Source organism: Amyelois transitella, chromosome 20, assembly GCF_032362555.1.
Source record: "Amyelois transitella isolate CPQ chromosome 20, ilAmyTran1.1, whole genome shotgun sequence".
Lineage (NCBI taxonomy): Eukaryota > Metazoa > Arthropoda > Insecta > Lepidoptera > Pyralidae > Amyelois > Amyelois transitella.
The window spans coordinates 7,806,490-7,833,778 of NC_083523.1; the positions used below are offsets into that span (position 1 = coordinate 7,806,490).

General features: G+C 37.9%; 3 protein-coding genes across 3 annotated transcripts; 2 read left to right on the top strand and 1 right to left on the bottom strand.

Annotated features, from left to right (window-relative positions):
- Positions 1 to 372: 372 nt before the first annotated feature.
- Positions 373 to 3,966, top strand: LOC106131699 (transient receptor potential channel pyrexia-like). Its single transcript, XM_013330872.2, has one exon. The coding sequence runs from the start codon at positions 407 to 409 to the stop codon at positions 3,347 to 3,349; it is 2,943 nt and encodes a 980-aa protein (XP_013186326.1). The 5' UTR covers positions 373 to 406; the 3' UTR covers positions 3,350 to 3,966.
- A 9,695-nt stretch (positions 3,967 to 13,661) lies between these two features.
- LOC106131651 (trypsin, alkaline C) lies at positions 13,662 to 19,987 on the top strand. Its single transcript, XM_013330815.2, has 4 exons — positions 13,662 to 13,817; positions 17,059 to 17,245; positions 17,998 to 18,253; positions 19,668 to 19,987. Exons 1-4 carry the CDS (start codon positions 13,778 to 13,780, stop codon positions 19,971 to 19,973), a joined length of 789 nt encoding a protein of 262 aa, XP_013186269.1. The 5' UTR covers positions 13,662 to 13,777; the 3' UTR covers positions 19,974 to 19,987.
- A 2,312-nt stretch (positions 19,988 to 22,299) lies between these two features.
- On the bottom strand, positions 22,300 to 26,184 carry LOC106131486 (trypsin, alkaline C). Its single transcript, XM_013330599.2, has 4 exons — positions 26,026 to 26,184; positions 24,929 to 25,109; positions 24,350 to 24,605; positions 22,300 to 23,160 (listed from the first exon to the last, which is right to left on the bottom strand). Exons 1-4 carry the CDS (start codon positions 26,060 to 26,062, stop codon positions 22,849 to 22,851), a joined length of 786 nt encoding a protein of 261 aa, XP_013186053.1. The 5' UTR covers positions 26,063 to 26,184; the 3' UTR covers positions 22,300 to 22,848.
- Between the last annotated feature and the right edge of the window lie 1,105 nt (positions 26,185 to 27,289).

The window sequence follows — 27,289 nt, forward strand, 5'->3', positions numbered from 1 at the left end:
TGTATTTTATATTAGAAGACATTCACCTTCACTTAACATTAATCTTCATTAACGCTCGTACTTTTTGACTATATAGTAATCACAAATATAAATATTTGAGATTCCCTCCACACACTTCCGTCCAATATACCAAATTCCAGTTTCATTTCCAAATGATAAATTGTATTGTAATCAAACATTATTCGGAAATAAAAGTGAGAATTGAAACCTAAAAGGTACCTATTTTTATCTCTTTGATTGTCATTAAAAGCACGTGACAATACAATACTTGAACCCGCGTATTGGAGCACATGTAACATTGTCATAAATTAAGACGCAGTGTCTGAATAAACATTTGTAAAACAAACTAGATAAGGTTGATAACACGACGCTGGATGCTGTATTGACGAGCAGTCGCGTTCCGACCATGGACAACTTCGGGTATCGCGAGATGAGTTGGCAGAGCCCGCCTACTACGCGAACATCGCAAAGAAGCAATCTCAGTAGAAGCTTCAGCTCCCGAACCAGAGATTCCGAAGAGTTCCCCCTTAACGTCAGATATAAACATGTACGGAACATCGACCTACTCGAATCAGCTAGAGACGCTAACTCCACAAAGGATTATCTGTTTGTCGGCCCTTCACCACCCGCTGAAAATGCCCCAAACATGCACCAAAGTTTTGACGTGCTCGCCCCAGATTTGGAAGCACGTTTAACAGAAGAAGCCATAAGAAGAGGACTCTGCGAAAGAGCTGTTACTTTAGGCGCTGGAAGATTTTTCGATGACATGGAATGTGGATTGATTACTACAGAAAATATTGAAGAACACATCAGCTCTGCGCCAGAAGCTGTTATCAATTTAGCTTTATTATGGGCGACATTTTTGGCACGTGATGAACTTTTACCGGTTATTTTGAATGCTGGAGCCGACATACACTATGCAGAACCAGCTGGACTTTCAGCGTTACATTTAGCCGCTTTCAGTGGAGCGAAAAATGCTGCCTTATATTTGCTCTCCCGTGGGGCCGATGTAGATTATGCTCCAAAATATTTCACGCCCCTACATTGTGCCGCTTTTGGAAATTCTGTTGAAGTAGCCGAAATACTGATTGCGAGTGAAGCATCTCTCCACGCTGTAGTGCAAAGGGCTGGCTGTGAAGATAATCTAGTTCATTGTGCAGTGAGATCAGATGCCGTTGAATGTATGGATTTGTTCATAAGCTCAGGTGTTGATCCGGGTTATGTGACTTCAGGAGGATTAAATGCGTTACATTTAGCTGCAGAGCTCGGATCAGTGCGTTGTCTTGGGTATTTACTTAAGGAAACTAAGATAAGTGTAAATGGACTTACTAAACAAAGGGACAAAGAATGTACCGCTTTGCATTTAGCAGCGGCTCGTGGGTACGCGGAATGTGTGGAACTCCTTTTGGCCGAAGGTGCAAAAGCGAATACAATCAATCACAGAGGTTTCACAGCGCTACATCTGGCAGCCAGATGCTCTAGTCTGGAATGTGTGGAAGCTTTACTAAGAGACGGTAATGCAGATCCTAATATTGAAGACTCTGATAAAAGGACACCACTACATGCTGCGATATGTGGTTCTGAGCGTGCTTCGGATATAATTGACATGCTCGTGAGTTGGGGAGCACAGGTAAATAAAAAAGATGTTTACGGATACTCCCCTCTACATCTAGCTGCTATAGACGGGTTGACGCCATGTGTTGAAACATTGATATTTTTAGGCGCTGATGTAACATCAAAATCAAAGAAAGGACATACTGCCTTAAGTGTTATTGCTAGGAAAACGCCTAAATCTCTGGCTATCCTGCGACACAACTTAGACAGTGGAATATCCATAAGTCGACCGACCGAAGCAAATGAAGAAGTACAAATAGAATTCGATTTCGGCAAACTGTTAAAATTTTCTTACCCCCGAGAAATAACTTATTTGAATAGCTTAATTGATGAAGGTCAAAAAGACATATTATTACATCCACTGTGCTCGGCATTTCTGTTCATGAAGTGGCGAAAGATCAGAAAATTTTACCTGGCGAGGCTTATCTTTTGTTTCTTGTTTGTATCATTTCTATCAATTTACGTCTTGACGACAGTTGTGAAAACATGCAAAGGAAAATATTCAGTGAAATATGGAGTTCCGAATGAATTGTGCCAAAAACAATCGCTTCTTGGCGTTATGTTGAAGAAGAACCCCATAGAATTTGAAAGGTGGATCCTAATAGCTATCACTGCATTTGAAATTGTGCGAAAGTTGACTGGTATTACTGGGTATTCAAGTATGCACCAATATTTCACGACTTTTGAAAATTTGATGGAGTGGTTTGTTCTATTATCTGTATTTTCGCTGTATGACATAAACGATGACTACAGTTGGCAGAACCATGTTGGCGGGTACGCAGTGTTAGGAGCGTGGACAAACCTTATGTTACTAATGGGCCAGCTTCCAATGTTCGGCGATTACGTAGCGATGTATCAGAAAGTATTGACTGAATTCTTAAAACTACTCTTAGCTTACGTTTGCGTACTTCTCGGTTTCACTATATGCTTCTGTGTAGTATTTCCAAACGAGGAAATGTTTTCAAATCCTCTGATGGGTTTTATTTCCACACTATCGATGATGGTAGGAGAGTTGAACTTGAGTATTCTCATCAATGACCCTATAAAACAAGATGATCCACCACTTTTATTTGAAATATCATCACAAATTATTTTCATCCTGTTCCTTATGTTTGTCACTATTATCTTGATGAATTTGCTTGTCGGTATCGCGGTACACGACATTCAAGGTCTTCGCAAAACTGCTGGTTTATCGAAATTGGTAAGGCAAACAAAGCTAATATTGTTCGTAGAAATGGGTATGTTCAGTGCTGTGCTGCCGAAATGTCTTCACAAATACGTTTACAGAACGGCATTAGTGTCACCTGAAGCTGGGAAAGTAATACTTATTGTGAAGCCATTGAATCCTCGAGAGAAAAGGTTGCCTACCGACATAATGATGGCGGCTTACGAACTAGCACAGCTAAACAAAATTAAATCTGGAGGATCGGTGAAGGAAATTTTGCATAAGAACAGATATTCATCCAAATTTAAGAACGAACCAAAGACACAAGACACGACGATGAATATAGAAATAAGAGGAATGCAAGAGAAGATTGACCAGACGACGTTTAATTTGAAGAAGATAGATCAAGAAATGAGGCATTTGAACACATTGCTGATGGAACAACAGCATTTGCTCCAAACATTAGTTAAGTTCCATGACCCCAGTATACATAGATCTAGTCACGCGACTACACCATATAACGATTCACCTGTATTCTTTCCAAATAATGAGGTCTCTAGATATCAGTAAGACTTGTTTATAAATAACATGGTTATCTAGACGTGTTAATGTTTTCTCCGAAGTTGAAGATAATAACTGCTGTTTAATTAACTGTCAGGGTATTTTGTGATGTGATCATGTATTATTTGTTTTAGGCTAAATCTTGATTTGATGTGTATTGTTTATAAAAGATTAAAAGATGCTCATGTTATGTGATAACGAAACTGAAAAATAAAAAATTACGGTGCAATTTTTACATTTTTATACGTGTCGTCCAATATTTTGCCTGTTTTGTTCCTTTTTTTCTAAAATATTCTCTCATTCACTACCATTTTCCTTTTATGTCCAAGATTAAATTAAAATTTTGTTTTGTTAAAAACCTTATCATCATTTTACTGCTCAAAAGTTAATCATAAATTTATTGAGGAAATAAAAATGAGGAAAAACGTTGCAATAATAAATAATATAAGGAGAAAATTACGATTATTGTGTTTTGCAAACCACTCGTTTTGTTCATTTAAATCCGTGGGATTTGTTCCGTAAATGTACACCTATAAAGGTACCAATGTATATAAAGGTATATGTTTGTATTTTGTTTAAATACATAAGGATTTTTTTAAAGTAAATAAATCATTACTTATCTTATCTGCTCGTTATTTTTATGAAATTATTTAACAATGTCAACACTAACTCATTACAAAGAAAAATAGACACGGCACATTCATGTAAATTATAAATAGAGTACTTCCATTGTCAGGCGCTGAAAACAATTGAAACATCAGTAAATCACTTTTCAAAAAAGTCTACTCCAAATAAAATCTCTGTTTTTGTCATTCTACCTAAACAAAGAGATACAAACTACAACAGCAACACTTAAAACAAATTGTCCTTTCTATTTGAACCTAGACCATCTTGGTGTTACATAAACTCATTCTCACATAGATATTTATCTATTTAGATACGTCAACACTACTTATACTTACATTCGCGGCAGCTCTCAAGTAACATAACATAAAATCACGTCTATGCGATTATATACCCTTGCGGGGTAGACATAGCCAACAGTCACCAAAAGACTGAAAGGCCACGCTTAGCTGCTTGGCTTAATAATAGAATTGGGATTCCAATAGTGACAGGTTGCTAGCCCATCGCTTAAAAAAGAATCCCAAGTTAATAAGCCTATCCTTTAGTCGCCGTGTGTATCCGTGTAAAAAAAAGAAAAGGACCACTCCATCTCGTTCCCGTAGATGTCGTATAAGGCTGGTTGTAACAGTTTTAGTATTTAATTTTTGACAGTGAAATATCTCATTCATGTTATCGGTGCAACTTAAATTAACCCATTAGTCTTCTACATTATATTTTGTTTCATCACTCATCTATTTCTTACACATTAGTTCTATTCTTTTCTTTGAATTGGATTAGTTCTTCTTTAGCATATCACATGCATTTTTCCTCTACAAAGTTATTTGAGTCTCTATCTGAAGTAACGATGCGTGATCTACTAAATATACATCTATGTTTGCTCCCATACTTTATGTTCAATTAGACCTGGTCACAATGCCTCTAGAGCCTTCCGCATTCCCTGTGTATTGTTATCGGCCCCAAGTTGTGGTTTATGGGACCTACAATCTAATGTCCTGCTACTGAACAAAAGCGGGCAATGAGAGAGGCCAATCCCAGCCAATGCATACTTATAATAAACTAACGACCCCCTCTGGCTTTGCATGTGTAGTAATTATAGATAGAAACCTTCCTCTTAAATCATTCCGTCTACTAAAAAAACTGCATCAAAATCCGTTGTGCAGTTTTAAAGATCTAAACATACATACAGACATAGATGTTTGCGGATGACGCGGGAAACGACTTATATTAAGTGGTGCAAAAACCTGCCTGTCTATACGATGGACTGTTTGTCACAAAAATCCTGCCTGCCTTTTTTATATTACATTTTGTACTCCCTAATTCGCGTAACGATTGAACAAATCGTAATGAAACCCTTTTGTTGTATAAATATTGATCCTCACTACAAACTAGAAGACCCCGTATCATGGCACGCATAACGTCTTCTTAATCGCTCGATAAACTATCGCTGTTTCGCTTTTAATTATGATATAAAACGGGACAGCGATAGTTTTTCGCGCGATAAAAACGGCGTCAAGCGTGTCATGCTACGGGGACTGATGTACTTCTATAATAATCAGAGATATCCAATAAATTTCCTACATATTAATAATTGCTAAACGAAATACTATTAATTTTAATACAATTTACGAAGGTACGAGAATACTCACAGAAAGCCAATAACATTAGGGTTATTAATAAATAAGCATGTTCGACGCCAGGTATCTGGCGCCGTCTATTTTCGTGGCGTCACAAAACATAGAAGGTTCAGAATGGACAGTGTTACGCTTTTCCACGATTCTGGATAGAGTAAGTCAGGTTTTTACATAAAGCGACTCCCGTGTGACCTCCGCAACCTTTTCAGGAGAATCTTACTCATATTGGATCATGGTAACAGTTTTCCTCGCGTTTTCTTTCTAAGTCATTTATTTGATTTAAGAACGTAATTTTTTTGCCGCCCTATCCTAGCCTAGCTAGCCCGAAAAGAAAGAAACCAAGCCACTCATAGATTTTTCTGTAGAAAGCGTATTAGGTATTTCCACTATTCACGGCAATCTACAAGTCATGCAGTAGACATACTTATAATGCTGAAAGGCAGATATATGAGGTCATAAAAACCTGAAGAGTTTTGGTAAACAAAAGTCTGATTATGTCTCTCTGTCAGGCCTTAGGTAGAAGGTACTCGTTTAGGCCGAAGTATGACGTCACGAAAGATGCTAAGCGCGTGCGCATGAACTTAAACCTAAGAGTGCCGAACACCACATAAGGCGAAGAGAGAGATGTCGCGAAGCATAGCAGTTTAGCAGTCCACTGTTACCACGCAAAAATTAAAGATATACAAAGATTTTTAAATACAATATACATACATATGGTCACGTCTACATCCCTTGAGGGGTAGACAGAGCCAACAGTCCTGAAAAGACTGAATGGCCACGTTCAGCTATTTGGCTTTATGATGGAATTGAGATTCAAATAGTGACAGGTTGCTAGCCCATCGCCTAAAAGAAGAATCCCAAGTTTATAAGCCTATCCCTTAGTCGCCTTTTACGACATCCATGGAAACGAGATGGAGTGGTCCTATTCTTATTTTTATTGGTGCCGGAAACCACACGGCACCAATAAAAAAAAGAATTTTTGATGAACAAATGTCTGATTATGTCTCTCTGTCAGGCTTTAGGTAGAAGGTACTCGTATCGGCCGAAGCATGACGTCACGAAAGATGCTAAGCGCGTGCGCATGAACTTAAACCTAAGAGTGCCGAACACCATATAAGGCGAAGAGAGAGATTAAAAGAAGAATCCGAAGTTTATAAGCCTATCCCTTAGTCGCCTTTTACGACAACCACGGGAAAGAGATGGAGTGGTCCTATTCTTTTTCTTTTGGTGCCGGGAGCCCCACACGGCAAAAAACGGCACGTAAAGTATCTGTATTATTTATAAATTTAAAATCAGTTTAACACAAAGATGTTGCTCACTACTTTCGCTGTTTTTTAATGGCAAAATTAATCAGTAGAATGCCTGATTTGATTACTGAAGACAACATAAAGCATGACGTGTGACGACACGAATTCTTGGAGTGTAATTGCAGGTGGATTCTGGAGCGGGAGCTATATTAGAACAGAATGTCCGGCGGGAGTGATCCATGTTAACTTCAGGTATTAGGTTATTATATTACGGACGACTATATATACGGGACAAATTACACAGATTGAGTTGGTCTCGAACATACATACATACATATGGTCACGTCTATATCCCTTGCGGGGTAGACAGAGCCAACAGTCTTGAAAAGGCCACGTTCAGCTATTTGGCTTAATGATAGAATTTAGATTCAACTAGTGACAGGTTGCTAGCACACGGCATTGTATTGGTGCCGGGAACCACACGGCACTTGGTCTCGAAGTAAGTTCGAAACCTCGTATCACAAAGATATTATGTTTTATAATATATACTTATATAAATATACATCCAAGACCAAATAGAGAAAGTTCATTTCTCATCATACCCTGGCCTTGATTTGAACACGGGACCTCTGGTGTCACAGACAAGCGCACTACCGCGCCACCGAAACTGTAAATGTGTAGCGTAGACAAACATTTTGGCACAAGTTCATTTGATTATTTATTTATTTCTCAATCTGCAACAGTCATAAGTTAATGTTTACAAAACACAATATTCTTATAGATTTTTTTTCTTATTGAAATCAGTATCAAGTAAATCTACCCCGAATGCATTTGATTGTTCTGGACAGTGTAGTGAGGCAACAAGGTCTTGGATTAAGTCCCCGATCAGCAAGATAAAAAATCGGATCAACTTCTGGAACAATCTTTTTCCGGTGAATTACTTACTTTCTCGTGCTTTGCCACAACCGATTTTGTCTTCCGTAGTGGATAAAGACGTAATTGTATGTCTACCATGTAGGTACATACGGCTCAAAAGAGATCTGGGCCACCCCCCATACTCTTATCAATGCGAGGTGTCACAGCTATCTCCTGAGCCCACCATACAATGCGTTTAACAGAAGCACTTTTTTATTGAGAAATGTAAAATAATATATATGAATTACTTTGTGAGTTATTGTATGCCGTAGATTAAACTTGAGATTTTTCTTTTAGGCGACGAGCTAGCACCATGTCATTTTATATCTGAACCTATCAGTATTTTCAAGACATTTGGCTCTGTCTACCCCGTGAGGGATATAGACGAGATTATATGTATGTGTTTAAGCACTCATTGAAAAATAGTTATATGAACTCTTGATGAACTGAAACTGCACTTTGATTTGAACTTTAAAAACATGCACTTTAATAAAATAATAATATCTACTTATGCTAAATATCAAATGACTTAACTTTTGGAATTCCAAGTGAACTCAAAAATTATCTTTTTATTTTTTTTGTATGTGGCCAGTTGCAACCTGGTAAACGAAGTAAAAAGTTTTAACCAATACTCATTTTGAATACTAAAAAGTATGTATGTTATTGTATGTAGTACCTAAACTTTCGTGCGCGGTTCTACTCGCATTTCGCTCAGTATCTTCTCCCTCAGAACTGTTTTAATTTTGAATAAGTACGTTTTAAAGGTTAAACTAAATAAAATCCCAACATGCTCTGTAAACACTTCACTAGAAATTGAATGCCAGTTGGCTTATTCAGTAACTTTTTATCTTTATTTTAATTCTCAGTTTTATGACCAGTAATTGTTTACTAGGCAATTCATGAAATGTCTACATCAGTTAACTGTCGTTCATGAGAAGCGTTATTAACATTTTATACGAAGTTTTGTTTTAACTGACTCGGTGGGAAATAAAGGAATTACCCACCTAGAATTGCACCATAATCATAATGATATATGGTGCTTAAAATTGGATCTGTGTATACCTTGGGGCATGGGATGAACCTGTTCTCTGTAATGGATAGACAGATCCAATAGTCTAGAATGATTTCGACTCATTGGGCTAGGATCCGCCGTATGGGTTAATGTTGGAATTGAGACTCAGATTGACAGGTTTTAGACAAATTAAAAGACCAATTAAAAGATTTTAAAACGACTGATAGATTATTTAAATATGAATAAAGAAATAAGTCAGCTTCCTAGCGCTAATCCCGTGGACATTCCTGTAAAGCGAAGTGACCAATGACCAGGACCTACGTTAAGTCAGATTTAATCATCAGGGAATCATTATAAGGGCTCCTAATCCAGCTTGGTATACGATTGATGCATAAAAAGAAAGAAGGTATTATTAAATTTAAGAAATTCTCTGTCTACCCCCAAGGGATATAGAAGTGATTATATGTATGTATGTAATTCTTTTCACACCTCAAACTAACAATTTCCTTGGGTTCAAGACGAAATAGTAGTTTTTAATGTATACAAGCGGAACGCAAACATACCTTTTTACCTATCGTGGTGACAGGATGTTCTCTGAAGTATTAAAAACCACACGGCTCACGTCGTAAAACTAACTCATCATTACCACATACATATGATCACGTCTTTATTCCTTACGGGGTAGACAGAGCCAACAGTCTTGAAAAGACTGATAGCCACGTTCAGCTGTTTGGCTTAATGATAGAATTAAGATTCAAATAGTGATGGGTTGCTAGCCCATCGCCTAAAAGAATAATCCCAAGTTTATAAGCCTATCCCTTAGTCACCTTTTACGACATCCATGGGAACGAGATGGAATGGTCCTATTCTTTTTTTTATTGGTGCCGGGAACCACACGGCACTGCCGGGAACCACACGGAATCATTACCACAGTTCAACATTACTAAAACAGGAAGCAAAACCTGTGAAATAATTGTCACATTTCAAACTTAACAAAAAGCCGAACTGTCTTGAACTCAAGGGTAATTCAAAGAATTTCATTGAGATAATTAAGGAATGAAATAGGAGGAATAAATAATTAGGTAGTTAACATAGACATGCTTCGTCTGAGGCACTCTGGCGTGCCAGACGGCGCCGGCGCCTTGCAAGTCTTTGACGAGGGACTAATTACTTTGAATCATGGTTAGGGATGGTACTAATCATAGTTCACATTTATAGATCAGTCTGATTCGAATATATGTACTTATTTTGTTCTTAGCTTCTACATATCTCTGCCAGCGTAAAACTTTTTTGATTGCTCTTTTTTGGGAATCCCGGAAAATTCTCGCTCAGTATAAAAGGTATCGTTACCTTTCATTTTATAAGGCTATACTATCCGTTGTACTATCAATACTGCCTCAATTGTTAAACATCCGAAAGGCTATCTCTTGGGAAGCTGGGAAAGAGGCGTGAATTTATGCATAGATACATACATACATAAAATCACGCCTCTTTCCCGGAGGGGTAGGCAGAGACTACCTCTTTCCACTTGCCACGATCTGTGCTAGCCCGTCGCCTTAAAGAAGAATCCCAAGTTTATAACCTTACGACATAAAATAACTCACAAAGTAATTCATATACATATTTATGCATAGATATTTATAAAAAATCAGTTTGCGGGTATGTTTCTATCCGGATAAATATTTTTTTTTAATAATTATGTCATATTTATAATAACTATAAATATCCGGAAATCACATAGATTAAACTAGCCCCAAATTAAATATTTAATGGTAGTTTTTGCTTTCAAAAAATCTTGAAAGCAATAACTACCATTAATAATTTTGTGAATTTAGTAGTGACAGCCCTAGTCGTCATCCCACATATCCAGCAATTGTCAACCTGCATACCTCTTTTATTTATAGCACACGGCAGGTGAACCCAGTTCACGACAAACTAGCTATATGTCTCTAAAACAGCCGTGCTTTCAAATAGCTAAGTTGAGTTTTTCTTAACAACCTTTCTTTCTAAGATCATCATTTCCCTATCAGAGGCAAATGATGGCGTCCCTGACTATTGGCTCTGTCTATCTTGTTAGGCACATGAGTGAGAGAAATTGTAAAAATATTTGTGTATGGTGGAATTTCTACTCCCTTGGAGATACATTTTCCAAAATTGTAATATTTACCTTCCTAAAGACATCTGTTCTTTTCATATTTTCATTTTGTTATGTTTAATTGTAATTCTGGCAGGTTAAGGAAAGTATATGGAAATGAAATTTTTAAATAAGAAAAAGGAGTTAAGCTTAACATAAACACAAATAATGCCTTGTGGTACCCAGCACTTAATAATAGGACCACTCCATATATTTCCCATGGATTTCGTAAAAGGATACTAAGCTAATATAATTGAGAATCTTCTTATAAACGATGGTCTAGTAAAAATTTCAATCTCAATTCCATAATTTATTGGTGGCATTGGCATTTCAGTCTTCTCAAGACCTTTGACTCTGTCTACCCGACAAGGAATATAGATGTGATGAAAAATAGAAAAATAAAACTAAATTTAAAGATATTTAAATTGTCGTTTGAACAGAAATGCTATAATTATTGTTACATTGCTCCAGATGCATTCTATAAAACCGCTTCTTCGACCATAACAGCCCTCAATTGATCCAAGTCGATGTTTTCAAACATTTCTAATGCTTATTTAACTTAGATGGCTGTAATTATCAGCTTTAATTTACTATTTTTCGCATAGTTTCTATGTAGTGCCGACGTTTTATAAAAAATATTTGTGCTATTACTGTCGTTCAACATTTTTTTTTATTTATTTATTCTTTATTGTAACAATTACAATTTGTAAAGCACAATAGGCGGACTTAATGCTGATAGCATTATCTAACATTATAATAAATTGCATGCTATAATTAATGGCTGACCAGGAGGAAATATATTTTATTCTACACCTTTTGTAAACCCTAAGCAAATAAATATTCTATTCTATTCTATAACAGTCTACCATTGGGTTAAGCATCTCTTATTATTATCACCCATACAAAGGTGAGAACCTTTGTATGGGTGATATGTATGGGTGATAATAATAATGTATAATAAACATAGTTTCTATACCATATAAACATATTGTGACGTTAAGGTAAAACTTTGCAAGTAAGAGAGATGAGAGATAATTTAAAGATCTATAGAATAACTACAACCTTTACTAGGACTAGTGTGACTAGTGATTTTTTGTATAAGTGCCGTGTGGTTTCCGGCACTAATACAGAAAAGAATAGGACCACTCCATCTCTTTCCCATGGATGTCGTAAAAGGTGACTAAGGAATAGGCTTAACTTGGGATTTAATTTTGGCGATGGTCTAGCAACCTGTCACTATTTGAATCTCAATTCTATCATTAAGCCAAATAGCTGAACGTGGCCATTCAGTCTTTTTAAGACTGTTGGCTCTGTCTATCCCGCAAGGGATATAGACCTGACCATATGTATGTATGTATGTATCAGGACTAATTACTAGGCTAGGGTCTAGCTATAGACACCAGATCCAGCAAGGAATCACCAGAGGATAGCGAGGTTATTAACTTGGTGAACGTTGAAGTAGACTAAAGGCGAAGGCCCGGAAGGAGAAGAGAAGGAGGACAGGGGAGACCGCAGTGGCAGGTCAAACTTGCAGTTTGGATTGTAGATTTAACCTTTTTCAAATCCTTTCTGATTATAAACAGACAGACAGACAGATTTACAAAAAAAAAAACTTTGTTAATAACATATTTTTGTAATTTAACTCAAAAATTTTGTGATCGTCACAAAACGTCACCTGTACCATCTCTGTTATCTCCTTTATATTGTATGTCCATTACATCAAATCGATAAAAACAGATACGTATTAAATAAAAGCGGATTTCCCACTAGATTCCCCATATTTATGAATGGATTAAGATAATCTTATAAGCCTACAAAAATTAGTATTGCTAAAATATAAAATAATCTAGCCTACTTTCTGGCTACTTTAATATATATTTTACCTATAGGGAACTATGAATAAAACATAAGTAAGTATATGTAATAGCGTAATACACCCACATAACCTTTGATTCCTGGTTATGATTTAAAATTCTAGAAAAACACGATATCAACTTAATTGTCTTGTTACCATTGTAAAGTATAAGAAATTTGAGTCTTTGATCACATTATTATTAAACAGGCGGATTTGTTTCATGGCACATGAAAAATATTTATGCTTAGTCGAACTTTATTCACCAAATTATGTTTTTTCATACTCTTCCTGATAGTGTTTGTGCATTTTTTTATTATGCCATAATACTGTTACATAAAACTTCTTCTAATACGCATCTCAATGTACAATATACAATGACATTTCTAATTCCGTATGTAAACTCATTTTTTACACCTATAACGCTATTTTTTTAAACATATTCATACTACTTCTATAGTTATTATTATTTATTAGTTAATTTGATAGGTATTGTAAATTAATACCACCAGCGATCATTTTATTACCTCGTGCACATATAATTTAGATATTTTATACAACCTGCAGTTACGTAGAAATGGCTAAATATATTTTTATTGACGAAATCATTATATCTGATTATTAGTTAAACGAAACTTAATGTTTGCTGTAGTTTGCATACTGAAACTGAAGTTTTAAACTGAAACAAAATTAAATTCTTACACGATGAAGCGACTTAATTACGTCTGACCTCCATATAAGCAACTTTTGCAGAGAGAGAGAGAGAACACAAACAAATGATTACGTAATCAATGTCCATTTTTGTACATTCTCAGTTTAACGTCCAAAAATTTCTTTCTTATTACACATACGAATTTTTAAAAAAAAAAACACACCTGATTTATAAGCAAATTACTAAACGGTAGGAAATTGATCGTAAAGATAACGTGAGATAAACATATACGGTTGTAAATGACCGAATAAAAGGCCACGTTATCGACTATATCGATAATTGTCCGGTCGATAGTCAGTCAGTCACCGAAATGGCGCGGATCTTGGGTTTCACTGTTATACTGCTTGCGGGTATGTAGAATTTCTTACGCAATTCCTTTATTGCCGTGCCGTGTGGTTCCCGGCACCAATACAAAAAAGAATAGGACCACTCCATCTCTTTCCCATGGATGTCGTAAGGCGACTAAGGGATAGGCTTACAAACTTGGGATTCTTTTTTAGGCGATGGGCTAGCAACCTATCACTATTTGAATCTCAATTCTATCCTTAAGTCAAATAGCTGAACGTGGCCATTCAGTCTTTTCAAGACTGTTGGCTCTGTCTAGCCCACAAGATATAGACGTGACCATTTGTATGTATGTATTCCTTAATTCAGACGATTTTCGGGGTCACAAACCGTCACAAGTCCTGGAAGTACGATGTTAATTCAGCACATACCTACATACAATTAGAGAGAGCTGCATGGCTTAATGATGGAATTGACATCCAAAGAGTAACTGATTGCCCTTCGGCCACGTTTTAGAAGAAGAAGAGAAGTTTTGAAAGTTAGTTAGTTTGAAGTTTAGAAGTTTATTAGCCATTGTGATAATCGGAATACAATTCATATCACCTTTACCATTGTTATTTAAATTTCTTCTTCTTCTTAGTCGAACACTCTCGTCAGAGTGGTCGTGGTTGCGCAAACGAGGTACATGGGGAGGTGTTCGGCGGGTCGTATTCTTTCCCGAGAGTTCTCTCAGTGATTCGCTTCCATTTCTGCCGGTTACAGACGTTGCGAGTACGCTGGACCATGGTAGACTCAGTAGCTTTTTTGATCAGGTCAGTCCAGCGAGTTGGTGATCGGCCGTGTGTTCTCTTGCCTTCCACCTGGCCCTGAATTACCAGTCTCTCCATCGAGTTCTCATTTCGAGAAATGTGACCAAAGAACTTTAGTATTCGTAATTGCACAGTTGTATTTAAATTTAGCTGTGGTTGAAAAAGTCTTTAAGCGAAAACTCATGACGTTTTGGTCAGTGTGATGTTACCTGCGTCAGTGTGATCCAAAATTACTATCATCAAAGTCATCTTAACGTCTTCACTGTTAACGTCATATCACTCAATTAAGGTGCCGTGTGGTTCTCGGCACTTCAGGATAAGACCGCTTCATAACTTTCCCATGGATCTCGTAAAAGGCAACTAAGGGATGTGCTTTTAAGCTTGCATTCCTCTTGTAGGCGATGTGTAAGCAACCTGTCACTAGTTGAATTTCAAATACATCATAGCCATACGGATTAACCTGGTCTTCCAGTCTGTTCAAGACTGTTGGCTCTATCTACCCAGCAAGGGATATAGACGTGATTATTAGAATAAATTGCTCAAATAAAGGGATTACCTACCTTCGATTGCACCATAATCACAGTAATAGTTTGCCTCTGTAAATTGTCCACTGATTCAAGACTCTTGGCTCTGTCTACCTCAAGAGGGATAAAGAGGTAGTTTGTATTTCATGTGGATATAAGTCGTATATGGACTTAAACAGTAAAATTTGATCAAACACTGGTTTCCACTCAAATTTTTGTTTCTATTTCCGTTCGTTGACTCTCTCTGTTTGTACAATATTCTAAAAAGTAAAATTTATTTATACTCCCAATATACTTTATATTGGGAGTATAAATAAATTTTACTTTTTTTAATTATTACACAGATTGAGTTAGCCTCGAAGTAAGTTCGAAACTTGTGTCACGAAATACTAACTCAACGATACTATATTTTATGATAAATACTTATATCGATAAACAGGCCTAGACTAATCAGAAAAACTTCATGCCCTAGCCGGGATTCGAACCCTGTATTCCAAAGTACAGGGCCACTACACCTAGTTTGGAAAACAGAGTTTTAAATATTGATTTTTAAAATCGTCTAAAATCTTAGACTTGTACAAAAATTTACATAAAGAAAGTCAAAATGAAGAATTTTTCCTTTTTTTTTATACATACATACATACATACATATCATCACGTCTATATCCCTTACGGGGTAGACAGAGCCAACAGTCTTGAATAGACTGAAAGGCCACGTTCAGCTATTTGGCTTAATGATAGAATTGAGATTCAAATAGTGACAGGTTGCTAGCCTGTCGCCTAAAAAAGAATCCAATGTTTGTAAGCCTATCCCTTAGTCGCCTTTTACGACATCCATGGGAAAGAGATGGAGTGGTCCTATTCTTTTTTTTTTTTTTTTTTTTTTTATTGGTGCCGGGAACCACACGGCACGGTTAAGTAATAAAAAAACATTGTTCTATTTTAATCAACAATCAAACAGTAAGTACTATAATTTTAAGATAACCAACTGACATACTGACTGTAAATTATTTTATTGTTTCTGATAAGGATAACAATTCTTTGGCGGTATGGAATCCGAAAGTCTACGTGATAATCCACTGGTTATTTGGAAGGAATAATTGTAGGCGACTAGCTTTTAGCCGCAGCTGCGCCCGCGCAAATTTAGCGACACCTACACGCGCGAATTCATCGCCACGTACAATAGAATACAGGTTTTTCGCAATGAAAGCAATGCCGTGTGGTTCCCGGCACCAATACAAAAAAGAATAGGATGTGAAATGGAAATGGAGTGGCCATTTCTTTCCCATGGATGTCGTAAAAGGCGACTAAGGGATAGGCTTACAAACTTGGTATTCTTTTTTAGGCGATGGGCTAGCAACCTGTCACTATTTGAATCTCAATTCTATCATTAAGCCAAATAGCTGAACGTGGTCATTCAGTCTTTTCAAGACTGTTGGCTCTGTCTACCCCGCAAGGGATGTCCCTTGCGGGGACGTCTATGTAGACGTGACCATATGTATGTATGTATGTAATGTATAGCCATAGTTTTTACCGGGTAATACTATAAGTAACCTGTGTCCTTCTCCAGACTCTAAATTGAATTTTCACACAAAGATTTAAAAGATCTTTAAATTCAAGGAAATTTGTTCATTTTAATTCAAAATCTTTATTGCATTTCAAAAATACGTCAGTTGAATACGTCAATCCCAAGTTTATTTCTAACGGCCTCTGTGGCACAGCGGTAATACGCTTGTCTGTGACACCGGAGGTCCCGGGTTCGAAACCCGGTCAGGGCATGATGAGAAACGAACTTTCTCTGATTGGTCTGGGTCTTGGATGTTTATCTATCTAAGTATTTATTTTAAAATATAGTACCGTTGAGTTAGTATCTCGTAACACAAGTTACGAACTTACTTCGAGGCTAACTCAATCTGTGTAATTTGTCCCGTATATATTTATTTATCAGCCTTGCCCTCGATTGATTTTTACAGCTGTAGCCTGCAATAAAGCAGCTTCAAACAGGATCGTTGGCGGAGAGTTGACCACTATCGAATACTACACTTCCCTGGTCCAAGTGGAGTTCCTGGGGGTGTTCACTGGCACCTGGAGCCAGTCGTGTGCCGCCAACATCCTCAACTCCAGGAATGTATTATCTGCTGCCCACTGTTTCGAGGGATTGTAAGTATAAATCAGTTCTTAGATCATGATCAACCGATCTTATCTTATCTTTTTTTTATCGGTGCCGTGTGGTTCCCGGCACCAATAGAAAAAAGAAGAAAGGACCACTACAAGTCTTTCCCATAGATGTCGTAAAAGGCGACTAATGGATAGACTTATAAACTTGAGATTCTTCTTTTAGGCGACGGGCTAGCAACCTGTCACTTTATATGAATCTCAATTCTATCAGTAAGCCAATCAGCTGAACGTGGCCTATCAGTATTTTCAAGACTGTTGGCTCTGTCTATCCCGCAAGGGATAAAGACGTGATTATAAGTATGTATGTATCAATCAATCAATTTTCTTATTGCGTAACTAAGTGATGGTCAAAGAACATCTTCACACTCTTTGTGGCGCAGCGGTAGTGGGCTTGACTGTGACACGATATGCCCCGGGTTAGAATCTATGGGTCATGGAAATTTATCTATGTATATTTATATAAAACATAGTATCGATGAGTTAGCGTCTGGTAACACAAGTTCAGAACTTACTTTGAGGCTAAATTAATCTGAAGAATTTTTGTTAAAAAATAGTGTAAAATTTGTCCCGTATATATTTATAAAAAAAAAAAAACTGAAAAATCTGCTGGGCGTAAGAAGATGATATGTTTCTTGGGCAATATTCAGAATCATAATAACATTTCTTTTTAATCTTTATACTGTATTTGCGTAAAGAAGATAATATATAAAACATTATTTTGTACTATATTCCAGCCTGTACGAGCCTTCACGTCGTCGTATCCGCGCCGGAGCCACCTTCCGCAACACCGGTGGAATCCTCGCCCTGGTCGAACGTGAATTCAATCACCCTACCTATGGTCTTAATGCCATGGACGGTGACGTCGCCGTCGTCAGACTAAGCGAGCCCCTGGTCTACAGCCCCGTGGTCCAACAAGCCACAATTGTCGCTCAAGATACAGTCCTCCCCGATAATCTGCCTGTGGTTCATGCTGGATGGGGCGCGACCTCTGTAAGTATCTTGCCATGGATGGTGACGTCGCCGTCGTCAGACTGAGCGAGCCCCTGGTCTACAGCCCCGTGGTCCAACAAGCCACAATTGTCGCTCAAGATACAGAACTCCCCGATAATCTGCCTGTGGTTCATGCTGGATGGGGCGCGACCTCTGTAAGTATCTTGCCATGGATGGTGACGTCGCCGTCGTCAGACTGAGCGAGACCCTGGTCTACAGCCCCGTAGTCCATCAAGCCACAATTGTCGCTCAAGATACAGTCCTCCCCGATAATCTGCCTGTGGTTCATGCTGGATGGGGCGCGACCTCTGTAAGTATCATGCCATGGACGGTGCCGTCGCCGTCGTCAGACTGAGCGAGCCCCTGGTCTACAGCCCCGTGGTCCAACAAGCCACAATTGTCGCTCAAGATACAGTACTCCCCGATAATCTGCCTGTGGTTCATGCTGGATGGGGCGCGACCTCTGTAAGTATCATGCCATGGATGGTGACGTCGCCGTCGTCAGACTGAGCGAGCCCCTGGTCTACAGCCCCGTGGTCCAACAAGCCACAATTGTCGCTCAAGATACAGTACTCCCCGATAATCTGCCTGTGGTTCATGCTGGATGGGGCGCGACCTCTGTAAGTATCATGCCGTGGATGGTGACGTCGCCGTCGTCAGACTAAGCGAGCCCTTGGTCTACAGCCCCGTAGTCCAACAAGCCACAATTGTCGCTCAAGATACAGTCCTACCTGATAATCTGCCTGTGGTTCATGCTGGATGGGGCGCGACCTCGGTAAGTATCATGACTGTTTGAAGAAAGTTTCGTATAGAGCAGACATCTCAACGACAGGTGAGCCCGGTAGCGCAGGAGCATGTGAACGAACCTAACACTACGACGATAGATCTGAAAGCCTATGATATTCCAACTCCAAACAAAACTTAAAGCCTCAGACCCCTACCAAAAATTTATTCAAGTATGGATTCTCAAAGTGGAAGGAAATTAAATCGACAAGCAAAGAAGGAGAAACAAAAACCTGCAAACAAAATTCAAAATAAAGAATATTCTAACAATACATACATATGGTCACGTCTATATCCCTTGCGGAGTAGACAGAGCCAACAGTCTTGAAAAGACTGAATGGCCACGTTCAGCTATTTGGCTTAAAGATAGAATTGAGATTCAAATAGTGACAGGTTGCTAGACCATCGCCTAAAAAAGAATCCCAAATTTGTAAACCTATCCCTTAGTCCCTTTTTTTTCTAATTATAACTATAGAAATTAAATATTTCTCGGGAGTTTTCCCTAGAACGGACAGTCAGTCTGTTGGCTCTGTCTCTCCCGTATAAACGTGATTATATGTTATAACATAACAATTTTATATCAAATTCAACTATTTAAAATATATATATATATATATATATTATTTTCCAGTGGCAAGGACCCGCTTCCAGTCAGCTCCAAGACGTGACCATCTACACTGTTAACAACGAGCTTTGCCGCCAACGTTACCTCGCCCTTCCCAACCACGTCGTCACCACCAACATGATCTGCGCCGGCATCCTCGACGTCGGTGGTCGTGACGCCTGCCAGGGAGACTCTGGTGGTCCCCTGTACTACGATAACATCCTTGTTGGCATCGTCTCCTGGGGACACCAATGCGCCAATGACACCTTCCCTGGAGTCAGCACCGCTGTTGCCCCTTACACCAATTGGATCGTCCAAATTGCAGAGAGCTAAATTAAATGTTGATTTTTTTTTAAATTAATTATATGGTTTTCAGTTATGTTTGCCTTTTATTTAATTCTGGATAATATGATGACATTTTTTTTCGTGTTAATTTAGTTTCACAACAACAAAAACATTGGTTAAATAATGGCATCAATAAACAATAATCTACCTGAGATATGCGAAGGAATATAACAAATTATTTGGACTCGTACAAAACGCCTCTTACAAAACGTTACTCCAGTGTGACGTCACATGTTAGTATCTTGTTCGCGTCGTAAAATTATTTGTATGGCAGCTACCTATATTATTGCGTTTATGGATATGATGTCTTTATAAAAAGTATTCCATATTTTGGTTTATTCACTCCTGGCATAGTTATTTTTTAATAATATTGATTTTTTTAAATTGACTTTCCCATTATTTTTTGCGATGCTGTGTCTCAGTTAGGGTCGGTAGCTTACATGATCGTCATAACGTGTGCCAGTATTAATCAACCTATGTCTTAACATCGTTGGTCTTTTTGGGCCGTCAATGCGATACTGACTCCTACCCGATAATGCTCCTTACAACATCTCGATCGACGAAATTGCCGAGAGCGAAATTATTTATTGCTTTCCTAAGATTAATTATACGATCTTCAGGTATTATATTCCCCTTTTATTGGATTCCGGATCAGTCATTAATTTTGCAGCTTCTTACTACGAAATTTACCTAGGTTGTCTCTGATATTGTTGATATCAGATGTTGCGTCGGCAATCACTATATTCTGAATGATTCTGGTGGCCCTCTATACCATGACGACATTATCGTTGAAACATTCTCTTGGGAATAACAGAATTATTTGTAGTAATTCGTCAATGATATTTTAACCTAGAGCAAGTACTTACATTGCCCCGAACGTAAATTACTGATTTTCGCATTTGATCAAGAATCTTAATCTGCTACGAAACTGTTTTGTACCTCTTTTTTTATAATGTAATTATTTATGTTAAGAATGGAAATGCAAATTAATAATTCGGCAATATGTGTTGGTACCTCTCTGTGACACATTTTTTGGACATATATTTTGTTACTTGCTTTCGTCCGCGACTCCGTCTGCGCGGATGTCGGTCTTCGCGTGGATGGTTTATTTCTCTATTTTGAATATCTCTGACAATGACATCTTATAAATATCTATTAGACCCAAATACGGCTAGGCCTACAATAATTAAGGAGATCCCTCGATTGCGCTACTGCTGTTGTGAGCTGTGTGTGAGCTCGCGATCTGTAGTAAGTATTTATTTCATAGTAATTCCGACCTTGATAAGTAGCATGTAGCAGTAAATTACCGACAGTGATGAATAGTTTGCAAAAATAAAAAAGTGATCGTGACAATGCGACAGAAAGTTAATTGAGAGCTTCAGCATATACAACATTGTAAGTGAGCTTGTCCGGAATATGAACATGAAGATTTCTTAAACTGCTCACACAGGAAAGAGCTATGTTAAGTTGCCCGTGTGAAAAACAACTCGCGGTAAGATCTACGCCAGCAACTCCTAGGGTCTGAACTTGAGCCTTATTTATTGTCATGGCGTAACACAAAGCTACAGGATTCTCTTAAATTGAAATGGAAAATTGTTGAGAAACGGCGCTGAATCTACTGCGGGTAACGCAACGTGTGTTCGCGATTCTACAGACGTCTATGGATAAAACTGAAAAATTAAGATTTCTTTTGTATTTTTCCAGGATAAAAAGTATCCTATTTTATGCCCAGGATAATAAGGTATAATTATACCAAGTTTCATCGAAATCGAACCGTTAGTTTTCTCGTGATGCCTGAACATACAGACAGACAAAAAAAAATTTAATCACATATTTGGGTTTGGTATCGATCCAGTAACACCCCCTGCTATTTATTTTTTCAATGTTTTCAATGTACAGAATTGACCCTTCTACAGATTTATTATATGTATAGATAATTATTAGGGCTTTTATTTTTTTGTTCTATTTCTGCTGCCACAGAAAACTATTTATTAAAAACTTTATTGCACAAAAAATATGTTCAAAGGGTAGACTTAATACCGCTTAGTATTCTCCACCATTCAACCAGCTGACCAAACAGAAAAACTTTAAGTTGGTGGTGCAATAAAGTGGTATACACAATATCTCGTGGTCTTTTTATATGCTCTACTTAAGAAACTTCCTTAGAGTTTATTTCCACTTCTTTTTCAGAAACAGTTATAAAACGAATTATTTACATTAATTCGAAACAAAAAATACTTGGATACTCTTCAGACGATGATAGCTGATTTACATTTTTTATTATTATACTAGAAAAAAATAAAAAGAAAACAAGTTATGACGTATGAAAAATGTTTATTTTTATGTAAAATACATATACCTATAGATATTCAAGTAATAATGACCATAATCCAGATAGTGTAAATCGGATAATGTAGTGTACACTTACATAAACAATGCACCTTGAGAAATGATTTCTTTAAGGTTCCTCGGGTGCAATGAAAGTCAAAGATATTGGGCAAGGATACCTCAGCTGATCATATTGCTTGTCATGTCATAAGACCGTATTAGAAGTGTAATACTGGTCTTTTAACACTATTAACTTAAAAATTTTAAGTATTTTAAGAATGAGATATCTGCCAAATGAAATTATTGCTATAAAAATAATAAATATATAAACAAAATCAAAGGTCTAGAGGAACGTAGGTACCTTGATCAAATCAGGGTCGTCCTTTCAAGAGTACCCAAAATCGACGAGTTTGCATCAATAGAGTTATGAATGTAGATAAAGCGAAAGAAGTATGCAGGGATCGTGGCAAGTGGAATGATGTCTCCGTCTACACCTCCAGGAAGGAGGCATGATTTTTCATAGGCAGAAACAAAATTACGTAGCCGTGGCAATGATCCAATCAGTGAAAGAGGCGACATCAGTGCTGACCCCTGGGAAATCAGGTAAAGCACATCCTTGTCCCCAAGAGATGATTCCGATCTGAATATTCTGGTAGAACAGAGGGCCTCCAGCATCGTCTTTACACGCGTCCCGACCTCCTTCGTTGAGGACTCCTGCGCAGATCATGTTGCTAGTGATGTCTCGAGGAGATTGTAAGGATTGGTAGCGTTGGGCGCAGAATGACCGGTCGACGCTTTGGACTTCGACTTCTTGGAGGACATCAGCGTGGGATGCTGATCCGGTTGTCTGTGAACAGAGTTATATAACTGTGATTAGGAAATCGTTAAAGACAATTCAACAATAGCTATTTGGCTTTGAATATTGGAGACTACTCGAACTGACCTTTTATTTATAGTCAAAAAAAATTACTGATAGGTAAAGTTACATACATACATACATACATAAAATCACGCCTCTTTCTCGGAGGGGTAGGCAGAGACTACCTCTTTCCACTTGCCTCGATCTCTGCATACTTCCTTCGCTTCATCCACATTCATAACTCTCTTCATGCATGCAAGGTACTTTTGACCTGACCCTTTACCAGGACGTCCTTAATTTGATCAAGATACGTTCGTCTAGGTCTTCCCACTCCGACCTTTCCCTCCACACTCTCATTGTATATCTGCTTAGTCAACCTGTTTTCATTCATCCTCTCCACATGACCGAACCATCTCAACATACCCTTTTCTATTCCTGTAACTACATCTTCTTTCACATCACAACATTCCCTTATCACGCTGTTCCTTATCCGGTCACTCAATTTCACACCCATCATACTCTTTAACGCTCTCATTTCCACTGCATTTATTCTGCTTTCGTGCTTCTTTTGCCATACGGACCAACACGCCCCTATGCACAGCCACAGTAAAGTTACAAATAAAAATTAATGATATTAAAACAGGCGGACGACTGTGATAAGAGAGTCTAGATTCCTACTGTTGTAGCTCGGGTGGTTGATGGCATAAGGGACCTTGATGATGATTCTGATGCGGCAATTATGTTTTTTCGTTATTAGAGACAAATAGTTTTCAATATCATTAAACGTTACAATGATACTTATGAACTTACCAATGTTCGACTCTTTAAAGATGGCTTCTTCAGTATAAATGTTAGCTGTATTAGAGGTAGATTTTATGCGAAATTACATACATACATACATATGGTCACGTCTATATCACTTGCGGGGTAGACAGAGCCAACAGTCTTAAAAAGACTTAATGACCACGTTCAGCTATTTGGCTTAATGATAGAATCGAGATTCAAATAGTGACAGGTTGCTAGCCCATCACCTAAAAAAGAATCCCAAGTTTGTAAGCTTATCCCTTAGTCGCCTTTTTCGATATCCATGGGAAAGAGATGGAATGGTCCTATTCTTTTTTGTATTGGTGCCGGGAACCACACGGCACAATTACTTGTTTAATTTCATCATACAAACCGAAGTGAGACCCCAGCCGACGTAAGTCACAGGAATGTTGCCGGGGAAATCGAACCCGCTGCCGATGATGACAGCCTGCTGGATCGTGGTACCAAATATCAGCTGGGAAGACAGGCGGACGACGGTGATGTCAGAGTCCAGATTCCTACTGTTGAAGTCAGGGTGGTTGATGGCGTGTGAGATCTCGACGACGGATCCGCCGGTGTGACGGTTAGCAGTGCCAGCTCTGATGCGGCGGTCGCGGTCCGAGTACAGACTGGAATAGATTAACATACACATACATATAATCACGTCTATATTCCTTGCGGGGTGGACAGAGCCAACAGTCTTGAAAATTCTGATAGGCCACGTTTGGTTGTTTGACTCAATGATGGAATTGAGATTCAAATAGTAACAGGGTGCCAGCCCATCACTAGTATATCCCTTAGTCGCCTTTTACGACATCCATGGGATATGGTGTGGAGATATAGAGTAGTTCCTATTCTAAAGTGCCGGGACTCACACGACACATTGTTTCTTCTTATTCTAAAAGAAATTAATCCATTTCTACTTCTATAGAGAGTGATTATAAAAATTTACCTTCCTGAGAAGCAATGGGCAGCAGACAAGATGTAAACTGAGTTGAGGATGCTACCAGCACACTGCTGGGTCCAGGTGAAAATGGTACGGAACTCCACTTGGACTACTGCTGGGTAATTCTCGATGGCCGTGTCGGAACCACCTATTATACGACTGGATCCTGATGCGTTGGAAACTGCCGCTAAAAGATTTTTTATTATGAAACTAACAGTACAAAAGTAAGCGGTAATTTTTGACCGACTTCAAAGAATCAATGTCAATACGATCGTATTTTTTTTTTCTATGCTCCAAATAAAAAAAAAATCGATCTTTCAGTTACTAATGGCTGTGTGTTACAGCACTCATAAGAATAGATATCATAGAATTGACTCTCTTCACTTGTGTAGCTTTTAATAGGATGTGAACAATAAGTAGAATATCTATTAGAAAAAAAAATTTTTTTTCCATGCCCCGACTATATAAGACGACTAAATAATTAAAGACAATTATTTCGTCAAAAAAAATCTTTCGTCTCTCTCTTTCTCATCTCCGCGTGTTCCAGGTTGCACCCTCCACAGAAGTGTTTCGGGGCCCGGGGTCTGCCTTCCGACTTTCCTCTCTCCACTTGGTCCGATTTTCGGCGTCCTCGGATTTCAGTCCATTGGCTCGCATATAATCCTTTGCGAGGAGCCATGATAAAATGCTGTCATATAGTTAACTGTAAAAACTTTGATAAGATTATTACAGAATAAATTAAACTTTAATTGTTTAAATCATTCACATTGTCACTTTCACATCTTCAGTTAAGAAAAAAAGAGAATCATTGCTACAATTGGGGCTTTAATTCTACCCCCCAGCGGATGGAATTGAAGGCCGACTGGTCACTCTGCTCACCGCTCCGTGGAGAGCGGCCGAGCCGAGGCCGCCGATTTGAGTGAGGGTAGCCCACGCTGCCAGTACCGAAGCGGTAGGCGGTGTGGTTTTAGTGGGTTCAAGCCCTACATATCCCGACCGTCTTCGGCCGGGCAGACAAAGGCCCTTCCACACATAAAAACACACACAAAAAAGGGTTACCCCTTTTTTATGTTAGTTGTATTAAAATAAATTAGAAAAGATACCTGCAGCAATAAGCACTAACAACAATTTGGCCGCCATATTTAAAACGTTCGTTACCACAATTAAATGTAACAACCAATTTCTTCATCAATTTATACATCCATGTTATCGTCAATTATAAAATTTTAATCCCTTTGTTTATTACGAAATTAGACACCGCACAAATCGAAATAACTTGTTGCTATAGAAAATAATAGAAAAACCCTATCGGTTATCAAAGTTATTATAACTTGATGATTGTAAGTTTTTTTAAAATTTGTTTATCTTTATTATGGGACATTTAAAACATCACTTAACAATTTTCATATCTTTTGGTTTCACTCAATCAATGTTGATTAACGTCCAATAAAAAACTAAGTTTGCTTCGAAAGCGTCAGTGCAGAAGAAGTGCTAACAAACTGCAATGCAATTTAGAATTTGAATAGAAATATGGACGAGATAATACATTGTCATTGTTATGATAAATTGATTTAATTGAAATATTTTTTTAAATGGAATGTCAAATTTTAATACATTGATGTATACAGTGTACCTACTGAATTTTGATTTGAACCTACTAAAAATCTTCAACTGTTCAGAAACTTTAATGAAGCATAGATCACAACAGGGATCCATCGAAATAGAGAAATAGAGAGAGAGAGAAGATAAAATATATGTTGTATCATAAAGAGTCCCACAGGACTTGAATTCATCACTACATAGTATAAAACAAAGTCGCTATTTTAGTCTGTTTGTCTGTATGCTTAAATCTTTAAAATTACGCAACGGATTTTGATGCGGTTTTTTGTAACAGGTATAGTGATTCAAGAGGAATTTTTATGTATAATTTTTTCCGAATTTTGCACCCGTGCGAAGCCGGGGCGGGTCGCTAGTATGACATAATTTGAGCACAATTTTTGCCTGACATAGGTTTCTGTCGCAATAGTAGCGCGGCTCATTCAGACCTCCTTAACCTTAAAGTCTCGAGAAATGAAAGGAGAAATTGAGTAGTCCTTTTAAACCATTATAGTATATTAAGCAGTTAAACATAAAAGGCGACGTTCTTAAAGCATGATCATAACCTTTAATTTTCTCAATATTTTTTAAAGGAATTTAAGACATAAGAAACGACATAGTTAATAAGAAAGCATTAATTACGAGTAGTATATCCTCCAATACCTTCGGTCGCAAGCTGTGAAATTGTTATAAAATTTAAAAATAAATTTTGCTGTTACGCTTTTGCGTCGCCGTGTGGTTCCCGGCACTTAAGAATAGGTCCTCCCTGTC

Bases quoted from the DNA above. Each gene is read 5' to 3' on its own strand.
- LOC106131651 (XM_013330815.2), top strand. From the start codon at position 13,778: ATGGCGCGGATCTTGGGTTTCACTGTTATACTGCTTGCGG. The intron at 13,818-17,058 runs GTATGTAGAATT...TGATTTTTACAG, and splicing joins CACTGTTATACTGCTTGCGG to CTGTAGCCTGCAATAAAGCA. The intron at 17,246-17,997 runs GTAAGTATAAAT...ACTATATTCCAG, and splicing joins GCCCACTGTTTCGAGGGATT to CCTGTACGAGCCTTCACGTC.
- LOC106131699 (XM_013330872.2), top strand. From the start codon at position 407: ATGGACAACTTCGGGTATCGCGAGATGAGTTGGCAGAGCCCGCCTACT.
- LOC106131486 (XM_013330599.2), bottom strand. From the start codon at position 26,062: ATGGCGGCCAAATTGTTGTTAGTGCTTATTGCTGCAG. The intron at 25,110-26,025 runs GTATCTTTTCTA...AAAATCTTTTAG, and splicing joins GTTAGTGCTTATTGCTGCAG to CGGCAGTTTCCAACGCATCA. The intron at 24,606-24,928 runs GTAAATTTTTAT...AATCTATTCCAG, and splicing joins GCCCATTGCTTCTCAGGAAG to TCTGTACTCGGACCGCGACC.